Source organism: Marmota monax, unplaced genomic scaffold (genome assembly GCF_021218885.2).
Source record: "Marmota monax isolate L192 unplaced genomic scaffold, Marmota_monax_Labrador192_F-V1.1 WCK01_AAM20220418_F8-fsc00127, whole genome shotgun sequence".
NCBI lineage: Eukaryota > Metazoa > Chordata > Mammalia > Rodentia > Sciuridae > Marmota > Marmota monax.
The window spans coordinates 3,368,158-3,389,171 of record NW_026692894.1 but is presented as its reverse complement, the minus strand read 5'-3'; the positions used below and the strand labels follow the sequence as shown (position 1 = coordinate 3,389,171).

The window sequence follows — 21,014 nt, the reverse complement described above, 5'->3', positions numbered from 1 at the left end:
ATTCTTTGGTGATACCAGGGGAATCTTGTTCACCATGGAGGAAAAGAGGAGGTGCGACGAAGTGCCTATGGATTATGAATAGACGGATTGGGAAGGAGTGAGGCAGGTGTGCAGGACCCATGAGGGAATTGGTTAATGGAAAAGGAGTTCTTCCAAGAAGCGATGTCATGGAGCGGGGAAAGTTGATCAAGAGGAGTCAGAGCTAGTGAAATCCCATGTGTGCTAAGGTTGCTTCCACATTCATGCATCCACCCCCTTGGAGGCCTGAGAGCCTGTTCTAGAGCAGCATCACAGAAGGGATTAGCATGTTTCCAGATCTATTATAGGAATAGATACCAATGGGCCATTAGTGATCTGCCACCTGAAAAATGTGCATTGAAAAAAACATGATTTTAATGACACTAATGGATTTAGTGATCCAACCTAGACTCTTAAAAAGTGATATTAACATAAATGACAGCCTTTTAGCAATGTCTTCCAATGGCCCATGTGAGATTTGAACCACCATTTGATTCTAATCCTCATTAAGGGAGTCAATTATAGAAAGCAACACAAGACTGAAGACTGCCTCTCTAAATCTTTTTCTACAAACATGACTCTACCTCCACTGTAGGTAGAAGTTGGTGCTTTTTTAAATGTATAGTTGGCAGAGATCTGATAGAGGCAGTATTGGTTGTAGACACAGGTGTCCACAAGATTCAGTACATCAGACTTTTCACATCTTCTAAAGATTGGGAAGAGCAACTTCATCATCCATGGAGTCTAAAAATAATAAAATTACAAACACACACCCAGAAGAGTTGGCAAATAGAAGAGAGTAAAACCATTTGTCCTGTTTTTTCATGATGCAAATAGATGGGCAAAGAAAGAATTTGAGTTGGATAAATAAACATGAAACTTTAATTTTTACAATTCCAAGATGGTAAGATTGTTTTAAAATGAAATTCAAAACAAGATTCCAAAGGGATTTTTTAATAATTTTTTTCTGTTATAAGGAAAAAAAATCTAATGTAGTCTAGAAACAAATCAAATGTTGGAGCCCTACAGTGCAAGAGAATGTAAATATTTGCATCCTTTGTTTCTAATATATATATTTTAAAATTTCAAAACAGATTTCACGTGTAATTCGAACTTCATGTGGAAATGCATTGTTGGTAGGTGTTGGTGGTTCAGGAAAACAAAGTCTTTCAAGATTGGCCTCTTTTATAGCTGGATATCAAATATTCCAGATAACATTAACCAGGTAGGGTAAAGCAAAAAAATTGACTGTGGTTTTCAGTAGTTAATTTCTTTTAAAAAAAAATTTGTAGTTGTGTAAGGACAGCATACCTTTATTTTATTTGTTTATTTTTGTGTGGTGCAAAGGATGGAACCCAGTGCCTCACACACGCTAGGCAAGTGCTCTGCCACTGAGCTACAGCCCCAGCCCTCACTAGTTAATTTCTTTCCTTTTTTAAAAAAATATTCTTTTTCTTAATTTTTTAAAGTTGTTGATAGACCTTTATTTTATTTATTTATACATGATGCTGAGAATCCAACTTAGTGCTTCACACATGCCAGGCAAGTGTGCTACCACTGAGCCACAGCTCCAGCCCTCACTGGTTAACTTCTATGGAGTTAAATGTCTAATATTTTTAAAAAATGCAGAAGTCATTTTTATATATTTATTTTTTAGTTATAGATGGACATAATACCTTTATTTATTTATTTATTTTTATGTGGTGCTGAGGATCGAACCCAGGGCCTTGCATGTGCTAGGCGAGCGCTCTACCACTGAGCCTCACCCAGCCCACAGAAGTTATTTTTAAATTAAGCTTTTAGTTAAGTATTATCTATACAAGGGAACATATACAAATCATGGGTGTCACAAAGTACACCTAGCCAGCCTACAGACAAAGAAATATAATAATCCTTGTACCCGGAAACATTCCTTTGTCTTTCAGTGATTACCACCCCAAGGATGATCTCGATGGTTAGTTTTGCCTGATTTTGAACTTTTGGGTCATACAGGATTTGCTCCTTTACTACCCATTGCTATTCTTATACTATGTGAGATTTATCCATGATGCTGTATGTAGCCATGGTTTGTTCATTCTTGTTAATATATGTAATCTTCTACTTTATCCCGAATCACCACTTTCCTTTTATCCATTACACAGTTTATAATATTTGGTTTTTGACAGATGGAGCTGCTATGAGTGTTCTTATACACGTGTAAGCATACACCTACGGGTAATGTAGCTGGATCTAGATTATGCATATATTCAGCTTTAGGATCTCTGTGTTAGTCAGCTTTTCATTGCTGTGACCAAAATGCCTGACAAGGACAAAGGAGGAAAAGTTTATTTGGCTCATGATTTCAGAGCTTTAGTCCATGGTGGGCCAACTCCATTGCTCTGGGTCCACAGTGAGGCAGCCATCATGGTGGAAGGGTACAGTGGAGGATCCCTGCTCCATGCATGGCAGCCAGGAAACAGGGGAAGGGAACCACAGGGAAGATGTATCTTTCCAGGGCCCACCCCCAGTGACATACCTCCTCCAGCTATGCCCCACGTGCCTCCAGGTATCACCCAGTGCATCCATTCAGACTAAGATAAGTTGATAGATGACCTCTCTCACAATCTAATCATTTCACCTCTGAATATTCCTGCATTGATATAAGAGCTTTGGGGGAACATCTTATATCCAAACCATAAAAATCTGCAAAGGAGTTTTCCAAAGTGGTTGTACCAGTTTACATTTCCATCAACAGTTTGCATAGGTTTCCATTGCTCCACATCCTTACTCACCCTTGGCATTGTGTATCTTTTTCATATTAGAAATTCTGGTGTGTGGTTTCAGTTTGGCATTTCCCAAATGATTACTAGTGTGTATCACTTTTTCATCTCTTGTTGGCCATTTGGATAACCTTTTTTATGAAATGCCTGTTTAAGCCATTTGCTCATTTTTAAAAATTGGTTTTTTTCTTTTTCTTTTTTATTTGTTCTAATTAGTTATACATGGCAGTAGAATGCATGTTGATACTTCATATATAAATGGAGTGTAACTTCTCATTCTTCTGGTTGTATATGGTGTAGAGTCTCTGGTCATGTAATCATATGTGCACGTAGGGTAATAATGTCCTATTCATTCTACTCTCCTTCCTACCTGCTGTCCACTACCCTCCCTTCACTCCACTCTGTCTAATCCAAAGTACCTCTATTCATCCCTAGCCTCTAGCTCCACTTTATTGTGAAATAGTATCTGCATATCAGAGAAAACATAAAAAAATGGTCAGTGATTTTTTTTCTCTTATTGGTTGTTAGACATGCTTTATGTATTTTGGGTATAATTCCTTTGTAAGAGTGCATATTGCAAATATCTTCTCCAAATTATTGACTTGCTTTTTTACTCCCTTAGTGGATCTCACTTTCAATGAAAATTTATCAAAATTTTTGCCTTCATGTTTCATGTTCTTTGTGTTGTTGAAGAACCATTGTTTACCCCAAGGTCACAAAGAGATTCTCCTATGATTTCCTTCACATTTACAAATAAAACTTACCACTTTCACATTTAGAACTACAACCCACTTAGGATTTTGGTTTTGAGATAAATTATGGCTACACTCACATACATACATACACACATACACAATATATTTAATTTTAATTTCCTACCACTTCTATTTTTAGGTCTTACAATGTCAATAATCTAACAGATGACTTAAAAGCTTTGTACAAAGTTGCTGGTGCTGATGGAAAAGGAATTACCTTCATCTTTACTGACAATGATATAAAAGATGAGGCATTTCTAGAATACCTTAACAACTTGCTATCTTCAGGGGAGGTAGGTCTCAGGTGTAGAGAAAAAGCTCCTATTGTTAAAAAATGTGAATTATATTTATGTAGGAAAAGCAGCAACCCTTCATAAAGAAGTGGGGCCATTTATCACACATTCTTGAGAAATGAGATTTAGTCAATTTGCTGTAGTTTGTGCAAAATGAACTCTGCCTACCACAAGATTTTTTTTTTTTTTTTTTTGTAGAATTTGTTCTATTTTAAGTATGGTTCTTCACTTGTCTCTTTAATCTTCAGTTTGATCCTCTCATTTATTTTAGGAGATGTAGCTATCCATCTATTTACTAGTACTGAACGGTTCAAAGAGTTCTGTTATCTGGAGGGGGGTGTTTGCTTCTGATACCACTTGTGTCAGCATTTCTGTGACCACTCGTGGGCTTGAAACTTCATTAGAAGGACTCACGGCACTCGGCATGTAGTTCCACTCATGGCTGAGATTTGTCACAGCAGCACAGCAAGAATGCAGAGCTTGACCAGTAAGGAAAAAGACATCATGTGGGGTCAGGAGGAATCTATGGGCAGGCATCCTGTGCTGCCTCCAGGAGGGCCATACGGGATGTGCTGTCCCCAGGATGAAGTTAAGGAACACATTTACTGTGTTTCTGCTCGGGGGAGCCTGTGAGAGACCCAGGGTCCAATGGCTTCACTAAGAGCTGGTCATGTAGTCACTTCCTGGCTAACCGTGCATGCCAAAGTTCCAGACTCCCAGAAGGAAAGCAGGAGTTTACATCCCAGTGTTTGCATTCACAGTCCAGGCACAGTGGAACAGTCTTGCCAATTAGTAATGGAGGAGGCATTCCCAAAGTCAAGTTCTGAGAGGCCAGCCAAGGGCCAGCCCCGCAAGCACACCACCTTTAACTCTGCCCTGCACAGTGGTGATGATACTCGTGCTTAATGGTGCAAGAGCTGGTTAAATATCTTGGAGCCAGATTTCAGAAGACTGAAATGGTCAGTGGTCACTGGACCACTGAACATTTTAAGGAGTTGATCAGCTTGTTGGAGGACATGGTTTTTTATTTGTTTGTTTGGTTGGTTTTGGTTTTGGTACCAGGGTGCTTTACCACTGAACCACATCATGGTTTTTTGATGACATCCATTTACACACAGGGAAACAATTTGCTCTTATTAATACAAAGATGCCTTGGTAATATCTGGCCAAACAGGTATTTGGCTGTGGAGATGCAGAAAGAAAATATGAAAAACGATGATGTGGGGGTGGGGAAGGACCAAACTTTGGCAGTGTGGGGAACTCTTAAAATACGGAATGCAAAAAAAAAAAAAAAATTAAAAATATGGAATGTTTTCTTATCTGCTCCACAAAGATCTCCAATTTGTTTGCACGGGATGAGATGGATGAAATCACCCAAGGACTAATATCTGTGATGAAACGGGAGCTGCCCCGCCACCCTCCTACCTTTGATAATCTGTATGAGTACTTCATTTCCAGATCCAGGAAGAACTTGCATGTTGTTCTCTGCTTCTCTCCAGTGAGTTTTCGCCTATTTTTCTTCTCTGTATGAGTTACTTATTTAAGTGTGCCTATACCGTCTATCTTCTCTGATGAGATATTTGCTCAGAAATTAACATTTGTTTCACTGAATTAAAAATGAATACTTTTGCCACCAATCTCCATTGATCAACATCTCATTACCAGCGTGATTGTTTAAAATAGTCACATTATTAGAAATTATTGCATAGCTTCCAATTTTCATTAATTACCAAGAGACATTATTTTAATTGTAAGGAATTTGATGACACAATCTCCAAATCTCCAGCTATCCCTCCATAATAGACATACTGTCTAGGAAGCACTGACGTAGGTTTGAATATCTCTACTTCACTGTGCTGCCCAGTACAGTAGCCATCAATCATTTTGTCTATTTAAGTTTTTATTCATTAAAATTGTGTAAAAAAATAAAACTTCATGTTCTCAGTCCCACTAGCCCCATTTCTAGTACACAATGACCACATGTGACTAGTGGCTACCAAACTGGAAATGACATACATAGGACATTTCCATTGTCACACCAAGTTCTACTGGACAGCTCTGTGAGGTCTCACTAATCTACAGGGTTGCCTGCTTCATTTTTAGATAGTCTGATTGCCGGAGCTCTTCTCTACAATCAATTGAATTTAGTCTCTCTATACGTTTCTCCTCTGCTTCTGATTTTACCCTGCAAAATGAACCCAGTCCCTCTCTCCCATAAAGTTTTTCAGATATTTGGAGGAAGTTTTTGCAGGATCCCTAAGTAGTTTCCTTCTTAGAGCAAGCATCTGATCCAATAGCCTTTTGCACTCATCCCAGGGTCCAGGCCCTTCGCTGTCCTTGTCCTCTCTCTCCCAGTTTTCTCTTAGAAGGCTGTTCCTGGAATGGAATCCTAAAGTGCAAATATAGTCCCAGAGCAGGGAGAGTGGAGCGCACCACCTCCCTTCATCTGAATGCTAAATTCATCTGCCCTTGCAGCCCGGGAAGGGTTTGTTTTTGTAGTTTTCGATGTCATGCTTGGGCTCAGCATGTTTCCAACTCTCTCTGGCTGACCGAGAATCTCTCTGCGTTTCTCATGCTTTTTGACTTTGCCCTCTTCAGGTGGGTGAGAAGTTCCGCGCCCGTTCCTTGAAATTCCCCGGCTTGATATCGGGTTGCACCATGGACTGGTTCAGTCGCTGGCCCAAGGAGGCCCTGATTGCTGTGGCCTCCTACTTCCTTTTGGACTATAATATCGTCTGCTCTGGTGAAATTAAAAAACAAGTTGTAGAAACAATGGGCCTCTTTCATGACATGGTTTCAGAGAGCTGTGAAAGTTATTTCCAAAGGTAAGTGATATTACATAAGCGTGGGAGCTGTTGGAACCACAGAATTTCCCCCAAAGAGGAATTAAACATCACACTCAGTAAAAGGCTCTTCTTATTGATTGAGCATGAAGTCCCAGCTGCATTTAGAGTTTTCTTGCATTGATTTTCTAGTGATTATGTATTGAAAGATGGCAAATAAATGATATTTAAAAATTAACCAGTGCCCACATATAAATACCTCTTTGCCCTCCAGACTTCCAAGTAACAGATGCTTAATGAATCTCTCTGTTTCATTTGCTTAATTTTGTTTTGAAAATGGCTTAACTAATTCATTATGAACTGTTTAAAATTAGTTTCTTATTCCAACGAATTATTTATTTTGATTAAAGAAGTACATTGTTTTTAAGTTTCTTTATTGCCTTGTGTTAAGGGAACATTTAGATTTTTGTATTTGCATGACTTAGTCTTACTGATACTCTTATGTCAAATAATTATGAAAAAGAATTTTAATCGACTATAGGAAAACCACTCACTAAAGAGTAGAGATGGTGTGTTCGTTGTGTGAAAGTTGGTGTCAACCTTTCAAAATACATAGCTTTCCTCCCAAAGCATCATAGTTGCTGTGTCAGATTAACAGATGTGAACAAAGGTGGACCCACACAGATTCCAGAACAGCGAGCTCCTCCCTTGGAGTTAATGGATGGTTGGGGGAGAGGGGTACAGAACCTTCCAGAAAAGCTATGCCTACCTTTCTGCATAGAGTTTGGGTAATACTTTTATTGGTTTTTAAAGGAAGTCCCTGCTTCAAAAAGTTTGTTTATCCAGGACCCTTTCATTTACTTAAAACATACCCACACTACCCCTCTTAAATAATTCCAGATTCTCCTAGTGAGTGCATGTGCATTAATTCTTACCACTGGGAAAATTTTCTTGCTGCTTAACTTGAACTCCTTCTGCCTCTATCATCTGTGATGATAACTTTTCACTTTCATGTAGCTCTAAAGATCTGTTTCTTTGTTTTGGGATTTTTTTTGGCATATGTTTCAATTTCTTACATTCTCTGAAATTATAGAAGTTTATCTTGACTGTTTTATAAAATATTTTAATGATAGTCATATATATGCCCATAGTTCCTAAACAAACAAACAAATCCACAATACTTTAAAAATATTCAAAATCTCCAAAGGTCAACAATTCATATAAAAAGTAAAATAATTTTATATGTGAGGAGCTGTTCTTGAGTTTCTTCTACATAAAACTATTTCTTTTGTTTATTGCTGTTAAATATAATTCCTGTAGTAAAGCCCACACTGAGTTGAACATTTGAATCCAGCATGGCTGTCTTGATTTCAAGGCCAGTTCAATGAATCAGGGGAGAGATCAGTTTTGCTTTTGCAAATCCACCCAGCTGAGATCTCGTAGCCAAGAGGTGTGCAGCAAATAACAGTTGAATGAAAATAATCACAGAAATTCATTTCAACCACTGGGTAATATTTGTCCAGAACCTTAAAGTTGCCAAAGTATGTTCACATATGCTATTTGATTTGATCTTCCCAAAGTTCAGGGAAGGGTGCAGCAGACATTCTTCTCTGGGGTTTCCATCTGTAGAAGCTGAAGTCTAGAGTGGAAGTGAGGGTCAAGTCAGAGACTCTCAGGGACAAAACATCAGAGCGGCAAAGCTCTTTCTACCTCTCCTCCATCCTGCACAGCTGCTGCCCTCCCTGCTAAGGAACCACTCTGCTCAATCACAGATTTCACAGAGGGTCGAGTGTCGCGTGGACATTTTATGGGAGTACAGCAGAATGACAGAGGTGTCCGTCTTTACATTCTACTTTCAGATACCGCCGAAGAGCTCATGTGACTCCCAAGTCGTATCTCTCATTCATAAATGGCTACAAAAACATTTACACTGACAAAGTGAAATTTATCAATGACCAAGCAGAACGTATGAATATTGGTAAGTGTTAGCGCAGAAAGACGGGGACGAACACAAACTTCACAAATCAGCTCCGTTCTTTGAGTCACAAATGGAATCATGGTTCTGATGTTGGTAGCATGGTTCTGAGGGACCCACTTTCCTTGTGGAAAATGAGCCACTGAACAAAGAAAGGGACTGGGCTTATGCAGTTATCCTGAGAGGTGACTTCATTAATGAGCATGTCAGCTTGGGCACTCAGGAATTCAGGGTCTGTTTTACTGGGCGAAATGAAAGGGAGACTAGGGTCCATGCTCAGTTTCTGAGATTTATCTTACTGGACCGGATGACAGCCTTGGGGTCAGTGGTTGGTATCTGGAAAGGATTTGTTTAGGAAAGGATCAATGCTTTGGCCTCTTCCCAGAGACTGCCTTTCTAGGTTGGATGGACACCTCCTCCCCAGGGTTTGTTTTCTCACCGGGAAAAAGTGCACTGGGAAAGGACCAGTGCTCTCAATTTACACCTTTCTTTCTCACTCCCCTTTTCTCAGGCCGTATTATTTTGGGTTTTGTCACTTTCCAAATCTCATAGTAAGAGGAATAGAATCTCGGTCTTTTCCTCGGTTGGTTTGATAGTGATGCCAACAGTTTGTTGTTTGGATATTGTTGTGTTTGAAAACAAAATGCTAACTTGACTGTTAATCATATCTAATTTTAAGGGCTGCCCTTGGGGGTCTTTTGACCTGTCAAGAAATTCTAGGCAGAAGAAAATGTAAATGGAGATGGTCTATTTTTTTCCCTCTGGAATCATTACTCTTAGCGTTTCAATTTTGGGTTCACCGTGTTGGACACAAGTCCGTATAATCCCTGAGCCATTGCCTGCAGCTGACACCGGGTAGGCAGCTCTTGGGACCTGACTGCAATTTCAGTCTTTGGTTTCAATCTGATTTGCATAAAATTTGTCTCCTAAATTTCTAACAAAGAAAAAGGTGAAGCAGAAACAGAAATCCAAAGAGAGGCAATTTACCTGAGCAATGGTTTTCTGCGCGTCCAATTGTGTGTTTAGAAAGCATGTGGCCCACACCATTGGAAGCACCTCTAAAACTTGGTCACGCAGTCTGAGCTCCAATATCTGTGATCTTATGGTGATGACAGAAACACTGGGAAAGAGATTCTTTCCTGTGGGTTTTCTCATGACTCAGCTTCTCGCAGCTTTTCTGATGAAGCTTCAAAGTCTGTGCTGTGCTGAAGCTTGCTCCTGAAGGCCAGTTGGTAAGATTTTAGGAATTTCGGTTTGTTAAACATAGCCTTTATTAAAATTTAAGTCATACATACTTAAAATCAAATGAATTACATTAAAAACACAGGGAAGCTGGGTCCGGTGGTGCACCCCGTAATCCCAGCAGCTTGGGGGGTGGAGGCAGGATCGCAAGTTCACAGCTAGCCTCAGCAACTTAGTAAGGCACTAAGTAACTCAACCAGACCCTGTCTCTAAATAAAATATAAAAAAGGGCCAATGATGTGGCTCAGTGTTTAAGAGCCCCTGGGTTCAATCCCTGGTACTAAAGAAACAAAAAAATGCAGACAATAAATACCCCAAACTTCCTACTTCCTTCTTATTTTTACTCTATTTTACTATAATTAATGTTCTTCAGGAAATTTATTTCTATTCTGTCTGAAAATTATGTAATGATGAGCTACTGAGAAACTTTTGGTAGCTTGAAATTAGCCACAGTGAAAGAATTTACACCTCCAAATTGGAAAAAAATATACAAATGACTGCTTGTTCTCTCTCAAGACACCAGAATATTAGACCTTTACCCACACAGCACTATCTAGAACCCAACTGCAATGAGAGAAATCCAGTTAACCAGTTACTTTGCTCCAGGGGACTGAAAACTGGTCAGTTATATAAGCTTTACAATGATTTTCATTTTTATGGCAAAGAAAATGTATTTTCTATCTCATTTGCCACTTTAGCTGCTGCATGATACAAAGGGAAAAATGATTGCTACAGAAGATTACAAAACCAGGGATCATCTAAGTTTGTCAAATAAGTTTGGTGGCTATATTGCTCCTATTCAGTATGACATGGTGATTTTCTCACTACTGTAACTAAATGATATTCTTCTCTTTTTAAATCCATTTTTAAGTTTTTTTTCTTTCATTTTTTTGTGGTGCTAGGGATTAAATAGATGATATTCTTCAATCACAGCTATTTTCCCCCTGTTGAAACTCTCAGAAGTATTGTTGTTCCTAAGATATGTATATTTTATAGCTTTTGTCCATAATTAACTATCTTGTGTTTGTGATATTACATATACAGTGCCTTATAAATAGTAAATACTGAATAAATATTTGATAAAGGGATGTACATATACTCAGCCAGAGCACATATGTCTGTGTCTGTAAAGGTCTTGATAAACTTATGGAGGCAAGTGAATCCGTTGCTAAACTCTCTCAGGATCTTGCAGTAAAGGAGAAGGAATTGGCTGTGGCTTCCATAAAAGCAGATGAAGTAAGTTTGCATTTATCCTGTCACTACCAATGAGAAATATTTTCCAGTGTTAAAACGCATTATTTTAAAACGTTATTAAAATTAAAGTATAAACTTACAGATTAATTCTGATAAGATAGTGTTTGCAGAGGTATTTTTGTTTAACTTGTCCCCAAGCATATCTAAACTGTCATATCCTTAACCTTGTCTAAGATGATTCTTTCTTCTCTCTCTCTTTCCCTCCCATCTCCTTGTGGGAATTTCTGATTGACCATGGGTTATATTTGGACTTCCTTTCAAGATGCCTACATGCTTTAAGATGGCCCAGGTCTCATATAAAGTTTGTGTCAAAGAGAAAGAGTTAGTGTTGTTAACTCCTCCTGGGTGTCAGTGATATATATGGCTGCTCCTCTTGTCTACAGCTACCTCTCAAACTGCTTTCAGCATCCACTGAGAGTCAGTATAGAAACCTAAGCCCTGACCCTAAGCAGTTACTGAAATGAGTGACATACCATAGGGGAGGGACTTGCATAGCCCTGGTATATGATAAGCACTCAATGAACATTAACTGTTTTTGTCATTATTGCGTGAGACTTAATATGGTTTCTGACCTTGTTCCATTATACTTACTTGAATTATTTTAATTATCTAGAAATTTAGAGTGAAAATACTGTTTTCTCTTTATTTGTGAATGTAACTTAAAATGTATATTGACATATTCTATGTATAAATTTAAGAATAATTTATAATTTAAAAATAAAAAATTAAAAATGTATATATACATATATCTGTATACATATATACAGATACATGTGTACATCTATTTATACATTTATGTATATATGTATATCTGTACATATAAAATTAAATATATACACACATGTAAAATATTAAAAATTAAGTACATATACCTATGCAATATAAAATTAAATATATATACATTACATATAATACAATCACACACATGTAATATATACACATGTAAACACATGTATGCATGTATATGTTACCTATATGTAGTAACATATATAATTAAAATTGAATATATGTGCATTTATTACATGTATGTGATTATATTATATGTAATACACATGTATACATATATTTAATTTTAAGTTGAAGGAAACTTAGAAGTGGAAGAATACACAAAACTGTTCAAAGGAATTACTTTAACAAACCTTAAAATATAGATGACTTAGATGAGGAATAAATTCATTCTTATTCATGTTTTATGCTACATTGACTGAATATTCTCTCACTTTGCAATCTCTAAATTTGGCTTGAAAGGTTTCTATTTACCTTCATGTTTCCTTAATTTAACAGGTGTTAGCTGAAGTCACAATAAGTGCTCAGGCTTCAGCCAAAGTTAAAAATGAAGTGCAAGAGGTAAAAGACAAAGCCCAGAAAATTGTGGATGAAATTGATAGTGAAAAAGTAATCGCTGAGTCCAAACTTGAGGCCGCCAAACCTGCGCTGGAAGAAGCTGAAGCTGCCCTAAACGTGAGTAGCACATTGTCACCCTCCCAAATGAGTCCTAGCAGGTGCTGCCTTGCCATCTGAGATTCTGTAGTCAAATACTGAACGTACTGAATTCTGTTTTTTTAATATATGACAGCAGAATGCATTACAATTCTTATTACACATATAGAGCACAATTTTTCATATCTCTGTTTGTATACAAAGTATATTCACAACAATTCGTGTCTTTATACCTGTATTTTGGATAACAATGTCCATCACATTCCACCATCATTTATAACCCCATGCCCCTTCCTTTCCCCTCCAACCCCTTGGCCCTATCTACAGTTCGTCTATTCCTCCCATGTTCCGCTCCCTTTCCCACTATGAACTGAATTCTTAATGTGATTTGTAATCTCTCAGTCTGGAAGCAAATGTTCCCATTGTCTCAGTTTTCTAAGTTCAAACTTTTTTGAGTCCTCCTTTCTTACAACCTATTACTCCCATCCTATAACAACTTTCCCTGAGAATTGAGAAATAAAGCTGGAGACCAGTATCCTAACCCATAGCAGGAGGAGTCAGGTTACACAGAGAGCCTTCTTAGTTCCTCCAGGATCCCCTCCAGATTGTGTCATTCCCCTTTTTGAGCCCTTCTTGGGGTCCCCCCTGACTCTTAGAATGAATTCCCGAGCCAGCCACGTGCAGCCACGAGGACTCTGCTTTGGGGAAAGGCTAATGTGTATTTGCTGCTTATTTCGGCCTCATCTTAGATAAATGGTCTGGAGCAAGCTTACTTTTCTTGGGTTTCCCTGGGGATGGTAAATCCCAGTTGGTCCTTGAAAGATTCAGGTAAGCATTGTAGGTAATTAATATTATTTGTGGGGCCCATAGAAAGTGCTCAATAAATATTAGTGCTTCTGCTGCTGTGACAACATGGTGCCTTCTCCTTCTTGAATGTGATCTCTTGTCATTTGGTCCCCATCCACAATATGGACCAGTGAACAGAAATACCTGCAGGCATCTGGAAGAATCATCATCCGTTACTGCTAAATGTGCTTCTCCTCTGCCAGGAATGCTTTTCCTAAACTTTATGGCCTAGTAAGGGTCATTCTTTAAATTTGGGCTCTGACCTCACTCCTTACAGAAAATTTCTAGCTCTTCTTCTGGGCTCTTTTCCTATCACCCTCAGGCTTCTATCATGGCAGAAATCTTCCATGAGAGTGATTATATTTCCTCTGACTTCCTTGGGAGATTACAAAGCCAGGGTTATTTTTGTTTGTTTGTTTTATAGGAGAGAATTCCTGCAGCTGTTAAATTAGTGGATAAGTCCATGATAATCATTTAGTAAAAACTTCACAATGATCAGGACACATCCTCCGCCCCACTCCTTTTGTAGTTCCCATGGATAACATATAAATGAGTGAGATCATTGAACCGAATGAGTCTCTGGATGTTTATTGATTCTTGAGTCTCTCAGTCCTTCTTGCCTCAAATGTCAGGCAATGTCTTATTCCAAACCTAATAGAAACCTTCAAAAATATTTTTAAAATATTTTTTGTAGTTGTAGAAGGACAGCATGCCTTTATTTCATTTGTTTATTTTTATGTGGTGCTGAGGATCAAACCTAGTATTTCACATGTGCTAGGCAAGTAAGTACTCTGCCCTGAGCTATAACCTCAGCCCTCAAAAATATTTGTATTAACCATATACTACAACAATTTCTCTTGTCTTCCTTATAATTACTCCCCCTTTCATACTGGGAAACCTTAAAAATAAAGAGGTTTCTGATATTCAGGGCTTTGTCTCTTCTCTTAGTATCCATATACTATCAAATCTCTGTGTTTTGAAGATGTAAGATGTTTAAATATAACACATCATTGGGGCTCATTAGCAAAGGTCTGGAATGGTGGGCAATGAATAGTAGTAATATTTTAAATGCGGTATTTAGGAGCAACAGTTAAGAAAGGAATAAAAACAGACTGAAATACTAAAATAACAATGAAAGAGCCACTATACAAAGTCTTGGAATTCAAACCCTTGAAGGGATAATGTCAGGGATTGGGGAAGAAAATATTTTTAAAGGTTTTCTACCTAATTTAAAACAATTGGATTTCTAGATGACTATTAATATGACTCAACAAAAAAATATATTGATTTCTCATTCCAAATACAGACTATCAAACCAAATGATATTGCCACAGTCCGGAAACTTGCAAAACCACCACATCTCATTATGAGAATTATGGACTGTGTGCTGTTACTGTTTCAAAAGAAAATTGACCCTGTTACGATGGATCCAGAAAAACCTTGCTGCAAGCCATCATGGGGAGAGTCATTAAAGGTAATTGACATCTATCTATCCTGCGAGGCACATCAGGTGTCCCCAGCCCAGGACACTCAATATAAACAGCAGGCCCAATTGATCATTGTAAGTTGAAGAGCTTGTTTATCTTAAACTGCATCACCCAAAATGTAAGTAGGGGTAGGTTTTGAAGATGAAGTTATTCTTTTCTTAAATGTTTTAATTGGTGCAGTATAATTATACATAATAGTGGGTTTCATTTTGCTGAATGCCTTCTTTTTACAAAATGGTTCCAGAACCAATGGCTAGTGTTGGCCCAGCCCTCGTGTCAACTCAACCATCTTTAAAAGGGGTCCTGTGTGGTTGGCAATGTTCAGACATTCTTACCAAACAGGAAATATACATGACTTTTCTTATTTACTCTTTCACTGTGGAAGCTGAAAAACAATTTGCAATTTGCAGATTTAGGTTTACCATTGCTAGTAGTCTTGATTTGGTATGTTTTAGTGAATCACTGAAAAAATCCCATTTAGAAGTGCATACTAAGTCAGGAAGAAAGAATTCTCTTCTCCCAGACCTTACAGGCTGAGGATCTGTTTTTCAGCTGATGAGTGCTACAGGATTCTTGTGGAGCCTACAACAGTTCCCCAAGGACACCATAAATGAAGAGACTGTTGAGTTACTACTGCCATATTTTGGTATGGATGATTACTCTTTTGAAAGTGCCAAAAAAGTCTGTGGAAATGTGGCTGGTCTGCTATCTTGGACGCTTGCTATGGTGACATTCTTTGGCATCAACAAGGAGGTGTTGCCTCTGAAGGTAAATCTCCCTCCTTCTCCCAGCCAATCAACATTTAATTAATATCAGTCACTGCTGTTAGCAGACCAAGCACAGTTGGGCTGATATAGATAGATGTTCTTGCAACCCAATTTTTCTTTTTCTCTTATGTCCTCTTCTTTATGCTTCTGTTACTTGTTTCTTGGCAATGCAGACCAGAAACCAAAACCTACTTGTTAACTTCAACAGGAAATTGACTTATTGGGACTAACAATCAAATTGGCATCACAGAAAACTTGCCCTTTCTTTAAAATTTGAAGATGAAGTTCTGGGATTGAGGACAAGTACTCTGTTCCAAATGGAACTTACAAAAATTAGGTCAACATCTAGAAATGTTTCAAAATTTAAGAGAGAGAGAGAGAGAGAGAGAGAGAGAGAGAGAGAGAGAGAGAGAGAGAGAAACTTCTGTGCCATCTAAGAGATAAGCAGTCAAATGGAATTTAAAAGGTCCCTTACAAAAGAAGAGAAATCAGCATGGCAACCTTAAATACTCATGACTAATGGAAAAACATAAGCAGAGTTTCGAGGAGGAAATTGCTGTGGTCCAAGAATTCAGTAACAGGCAGAGCTGTGCTTGATCTATGAGGGAACAATAAGGTATTAAGGATGCAACTGAGGTCTGTGGTGTGCACATGTGCACACCTCATGTACACCCACCCAGGCTGTCCTTCATGTCTGAAGGAACAGAAAGACTTTCTTAGGAAAGTAAGGATTTATAAAATACCCCCCCCCCCAGGTACCCACGACTCACAAAGCAAGAACTCAACCCCTGCACTCCATAGAGCTAAGAGTTGTGGGTGGTTGCTCTGTGGAATGAAAAATGGATGGGTAGGTGGACAGGGGTGACTGTCATTCATAGGAAGTCTTAACAGAAGTATCTACTCTGTGTAGGTGATGCTGAGAAAAAAAAATTAATTAAAAATGAAAAAGTTGTAACAAAGGGAAATAATGGGAAAGTATAATCAATTCATGCAAACAAAAAGATCTAAGGGAGAGACATGGTATTAAAAATGTAGAATTCGAGGGAAAAAAGGCACAAGAGTGTCATTGATAAAAATCATGATCCACAGCAAAGACTTAATAAGCTTTCTGAAAGAAAGAAAATAGCATCAAAATATTTAAAGCAATTTGTTAGAATCTTAACTTGGAATGAACAAAAAATCATAAGGTAACTTGAGGTCACAGAACCACACTATCAATCTTTGGAAGATCTGTAGACTTAGGGGTGGTCTCACAGGTGTGTCTGCAACCAGGCCTGTGTCTAGAAGAGTCCAGACTCATTTTAATGCTTTACTCTTGTCCTCTTGAAATTCTTGATAAATTTTTAACAAGGACACCTACATTACAATTTTTTACTGGGCTCTTCAAATTATGGATCCAGTCCTGAGTGGGCATAAATGAATAGCTATGCAGATATTTTATATAATATTATTTTTTAATGTTGAATAGCTACATTGAACTTTCTTCAGTATAAACAATGTGAAATTATTTCTAGTGCCTGAGAAACATTTATAAAAAGTGATCATATTCAAGAAGGCCTTATTAAATTCCCCCAAACCAAAAATTCCTGGGGCCTCACTCTCTGATTATAAGCAAAAAACCTATAAAAATTAGAATCATCATTAGAAAAATCAAAATTGGAAAATTTACACTTAAAAAAGTCAGTCATTTCTATTTAGGGAATGATTTAAACAAGCTAAGTACCAAAGCTATTGAAATATAACCAAAATGGTGCATTCTCAGCCCTTAAATGCATCAAATAAACTAAACATTCCATGGAAGAGGTAAAGTACACACTCACTAACCAGCATACATACACACAAAATTTAAGGAAACCAGAAAAGAATTAAAACAACTTTAAAACAAGAAAAAGCAGAATTCACGAGCAAATCTAAGAACTGATGCCCTGCAAAAATAAAGAAGAGATATATTCCTGAAAATTTAATCAAGATGAAAACCACAAGAACAAATAAACATCAAAAGATAAATCCACATAATCATAGATGTGTAGATTTCAGTAATTAAAGTGCAAATTATTCATAATGACATGTGAAAACATTAGACAATCTAAATGAAATGAAGGGTCTGGGAAAACAGCTAAAATCAAGTAAACATCAAGAAAGAAAATGAGATAGTTATCAAAGAACATCTACCCCCCAAAAGCTCTAGGCTAGATTACTGATTAATTATTTTAAATTTGTAAGAAATTTGTCGGGTGCGGAGGTGCATGCCTATAATCCAAGCAGCTCAGGAGGCTGAGACAGGAGGATGGCAAGTTCAAAGCCAGCCTCAGCAATTTAGCGAGGCCCTGTCTCAAAATAAAATAAAAAATAAAAAGGGCTGGGGATATGGCTCAGTGGTTGAGTGCCCCTCGGTTCAATCCCCGGTATAATTACCATTCTGCTGGACTTAGGAAAAAATGAGAAACTGCTGTCATAGTAATTTTATTTCAAAGAAATTTACCAAACAATTCAAAATGTTGACATATCTTAAAAATGTTTATAAAAGCATTATTTATAAGAATTAAAAATGGAGGTGGGGGAGAAATACATAAAAGTAGGAAAAAGGTTAAGTAAATAGGATACATTCATATTGTGGGTTATCTTGTAGCCATATCATGAAAAAAAATGTTTAAGGACATGGGGAAATTATCAAAATGACACTAGTTTCCCCTTTTTTTTTCAAAATTTTCACATGCTTTATAAAACATTTTCATTGACCAACTTCTTCATACAATATTCACAGGTTATCTTTGAATAAAATCACGTTGTGTTTTTTTCTGAGTTGCTGTACTTTTCCTGATTTCTCTATTGAACATCAATAATTGAAAGAAAAATGATTAATGAAATATCTCCAGAGTGCTCTGCTTGCCCAGCTGCAAATACTGAAGCAGAGGACCTCCAAAGAACTCTCTACCACAAAAATCCTGTCACTTAGGTTACCCTTTACCAATCAAAATCATGAGCTCTACCTGATCCCCCTCTTCTTCCTTTCAAGGCGAACCTGGCCAAGCAGGAAGGCCGCTTAGCCGTTGCTAACATTGAGTTAGGGAAGGCACAGGCCCTGCTGGATGAGAAACAAGGCGAGCTGGATAAAGTGCAAGCAAAATTTGACGCAGCCATGAATGAGAAAATGGTGAGATCAAGCAAACAAAATTACCAAAAGGATGTTCTGAAACTTAACCCAAGTGTGTGCTGGATTTAGAAACTAGGCAAATGTTTATGTAGAAAATTCTTCATGGAATGCCCTTATTTAGGGGCTATCTCAGCCTAGTATGCATCTTTGGCACCCACAATTCTTTTTTTTTTTTAAATCATCATTAATCTATGAGAAAAAGAGTACTGATTTTGGAGTTAGGAAAAAAAAATGGTTCAAAGTCCAGCTCATTATACCTGTACATAAAATGGTAGGATTTGATTTTTTCACATTTGTATGGGCACACGTATAGCCATGTCATTTGCCAATATTCTCCAATTTTTCCCCTCTCCCTTCCCTTCTCCCTTGCCCTTGCTCCCTTTTCTCTGCCTATATCCCATCAGTTTTTATCAGATTCCACTACACCTTTATTTCCCTTTTTTCTGTCTTCCACATATGACCCTTGACTTTCTGAGTTTGGCTTATTTTGCTTTACATAATGTTCTCAAGTTCCATCCATTTCTTGCAAATGACAATTTATTGTTTATGACTGAATAAAACTTCATTGTGTGTATATGTACCACATTTTCTTCATTGACTTATGAATACTTAGGCTGGTTCCATTGTTTGTTTGTTGTGAATTGTGCTGCTATAAACATGGGTATGCATGTATCGCTGTAGTAAGATGACCTGAATTCTTTAGGATAGATACTGAGGAGTGGTATAGCTGGGTCCTATATGGTGGTTCCATTCCTAGTATGGAGTAACCTCCATACTGATTTCCATAGTGGTTGTACTAATATACAATCCCACCAACAGCATAAAAGTGTTTCTTTTTTTTTCCACATCCTCTCCAGCATTTATTGTTGTTTGTATGGATGGTTGCCATTTTGACTGGTGTGAGATGAAGTCTCAGTGTAGATTTTGATTTGCATTTCTCTAATCGCTAACGATGTTGATACATTTTTTCATATACGTGTTGGCCATTTGTAGCTCTTCTTTTGAGAAGTGTCTGTTTAGTTCATTTGCCCATTTATTAATTGGGTTATTTGGTTTTTAAATTTTTTTTCAGTTGTAGATGGACACAATATCTTTATTTTATGTATTTATTTTTATGTAATGCTGAGGCTTGAACCCAGTGCCTCACATATGCTAGGAAAGTGCTCTATAACTGAGCTACAACCCCAGCCCCTGGATTACTTGTGTTTTTAGTGTTAAGCTTTTTGAGTTCTTTATATATTCTGGAAATATGTTATTTCTTTGTCAAAGAGTAGCTAGCAAAGATTTTCTCCCATTTATAGGTTTTCTCTTCACATTCTTAATTGTTTCCTTTGCGGTGTTGAAGCTTTTTATTTGATGCCAACCCATTTATTAAGTCTTGGTATTATTTCCTTAACTTTAGGGGTCCTAGTAAGGAAATTGTTGCCTGTGCCTGAATATTGAAGTGTTGAACTTTCATTTCTATGTAAGAGTTGCACAGTTTCTGACTTTCTGAATTTGGCTTATTTTGCTTTAGATAATTCCTACTAGGTTTTTGATCCATTTAGAGTTGACTTTTGCACAGGGTGAGAGGTAAAGGTCTGGTCTCATTCTTCTACATATGGATAACCAGTTTCCCAGCACTATTTGTTAAAAAGGCTGTCTTTTCTCCAATATGTATTTTTTTGGGAACTTTTGTAAAGGATCATTTGAGTATATCTCTGCGGGTTTGTCTCTGTGTCTTCTCTTCTGTACCAGTGTTCTGTGAGCTCAGTTTGGAGCATTTAACCTAACTTATCTATAAAATGAGGGATCCTAATGTGACCTTTAGGGTAAGGAGCTGGCAGTGTGGGAGTGGAGGTGGGGGTCTTGAATTGCTGATTTCTATGCTGTGATCTCTCTTGCCACTATGTAAAATTACCAGGGTGAAGTCACTGGCAGAGATTTGGAAAAAATGCACAGCAGACACTTATAGACTATGTCCACCAAGTAGATACAGTAAAAAATAACCTAAAGAGCATAGATGATATTAAAATGTAAATAGAGTGATGAGTTTGTAGTATTTATTACCTTTGCTTTTAATATAATTTGCTTCACTATAAGTTTTTATAATTCAATTTTTTCTAATGGCTACATTTAACACCAGCTCACAGATATTCTGAAAGTTTTATAGTTATTATAATCTGGTTCAAGCTGGTGACAGCACATGACCCTTGCATGGGATTTTTCTGGGAGAAAATGCTTTGTAAACTGCAAAGAATT

The 21,014-nt window shown here is 37.5% G+C and overlaps 1 protein-coding gene across 1 annotated transcript in view; it reads left to right on the top strand.

The window, feature by feature from the left end:
• Dnah8 (dynein axonemal heavy chain 8) overlaps positions 1–21,014 on the top strand; it is a 295,657-nt gene that overhangs the window by 169,522 nt on the left and 105,121 nt on the right. The window contains exons 61-70 of the mRNA XM_046450645.2: positions 1,113–1,243; positions 3,672–3,825; positions 5,159–5,323; positions 6,424–6,650; positions 8,468–8,586; positions 10,958–11,061; positions 12,364–12,540; positions 14,672–14,839; positions 15,405–15,620; positions 18,636–18,773. Of these exons, the coding sequence (XP_046306601.2) occupies positions 1,113–1,243; positions 3,672–3,825; positions 5,159–5,323; positions 6,424–6,650; positions 8,468–8,586; positions 10,958–11,061; positions 12,364–12,540; positions 14,672–14,839; positions 15,405–15,620; positions 18,636–18,773 (1,599 nt within the window). The remainder of the gene's footprint in view (positions 1–1,112; positions 1,244–3,671; positions 3,826–5,158; positions 5,324–6,423; positions 6,651–8,467; positions 8,587–10,957; positions 11,062–12,363; positions 12,541–14,671; positions 14,840–15,404; positions 15,621–18,635; positions 18,774–21,014) is intronic.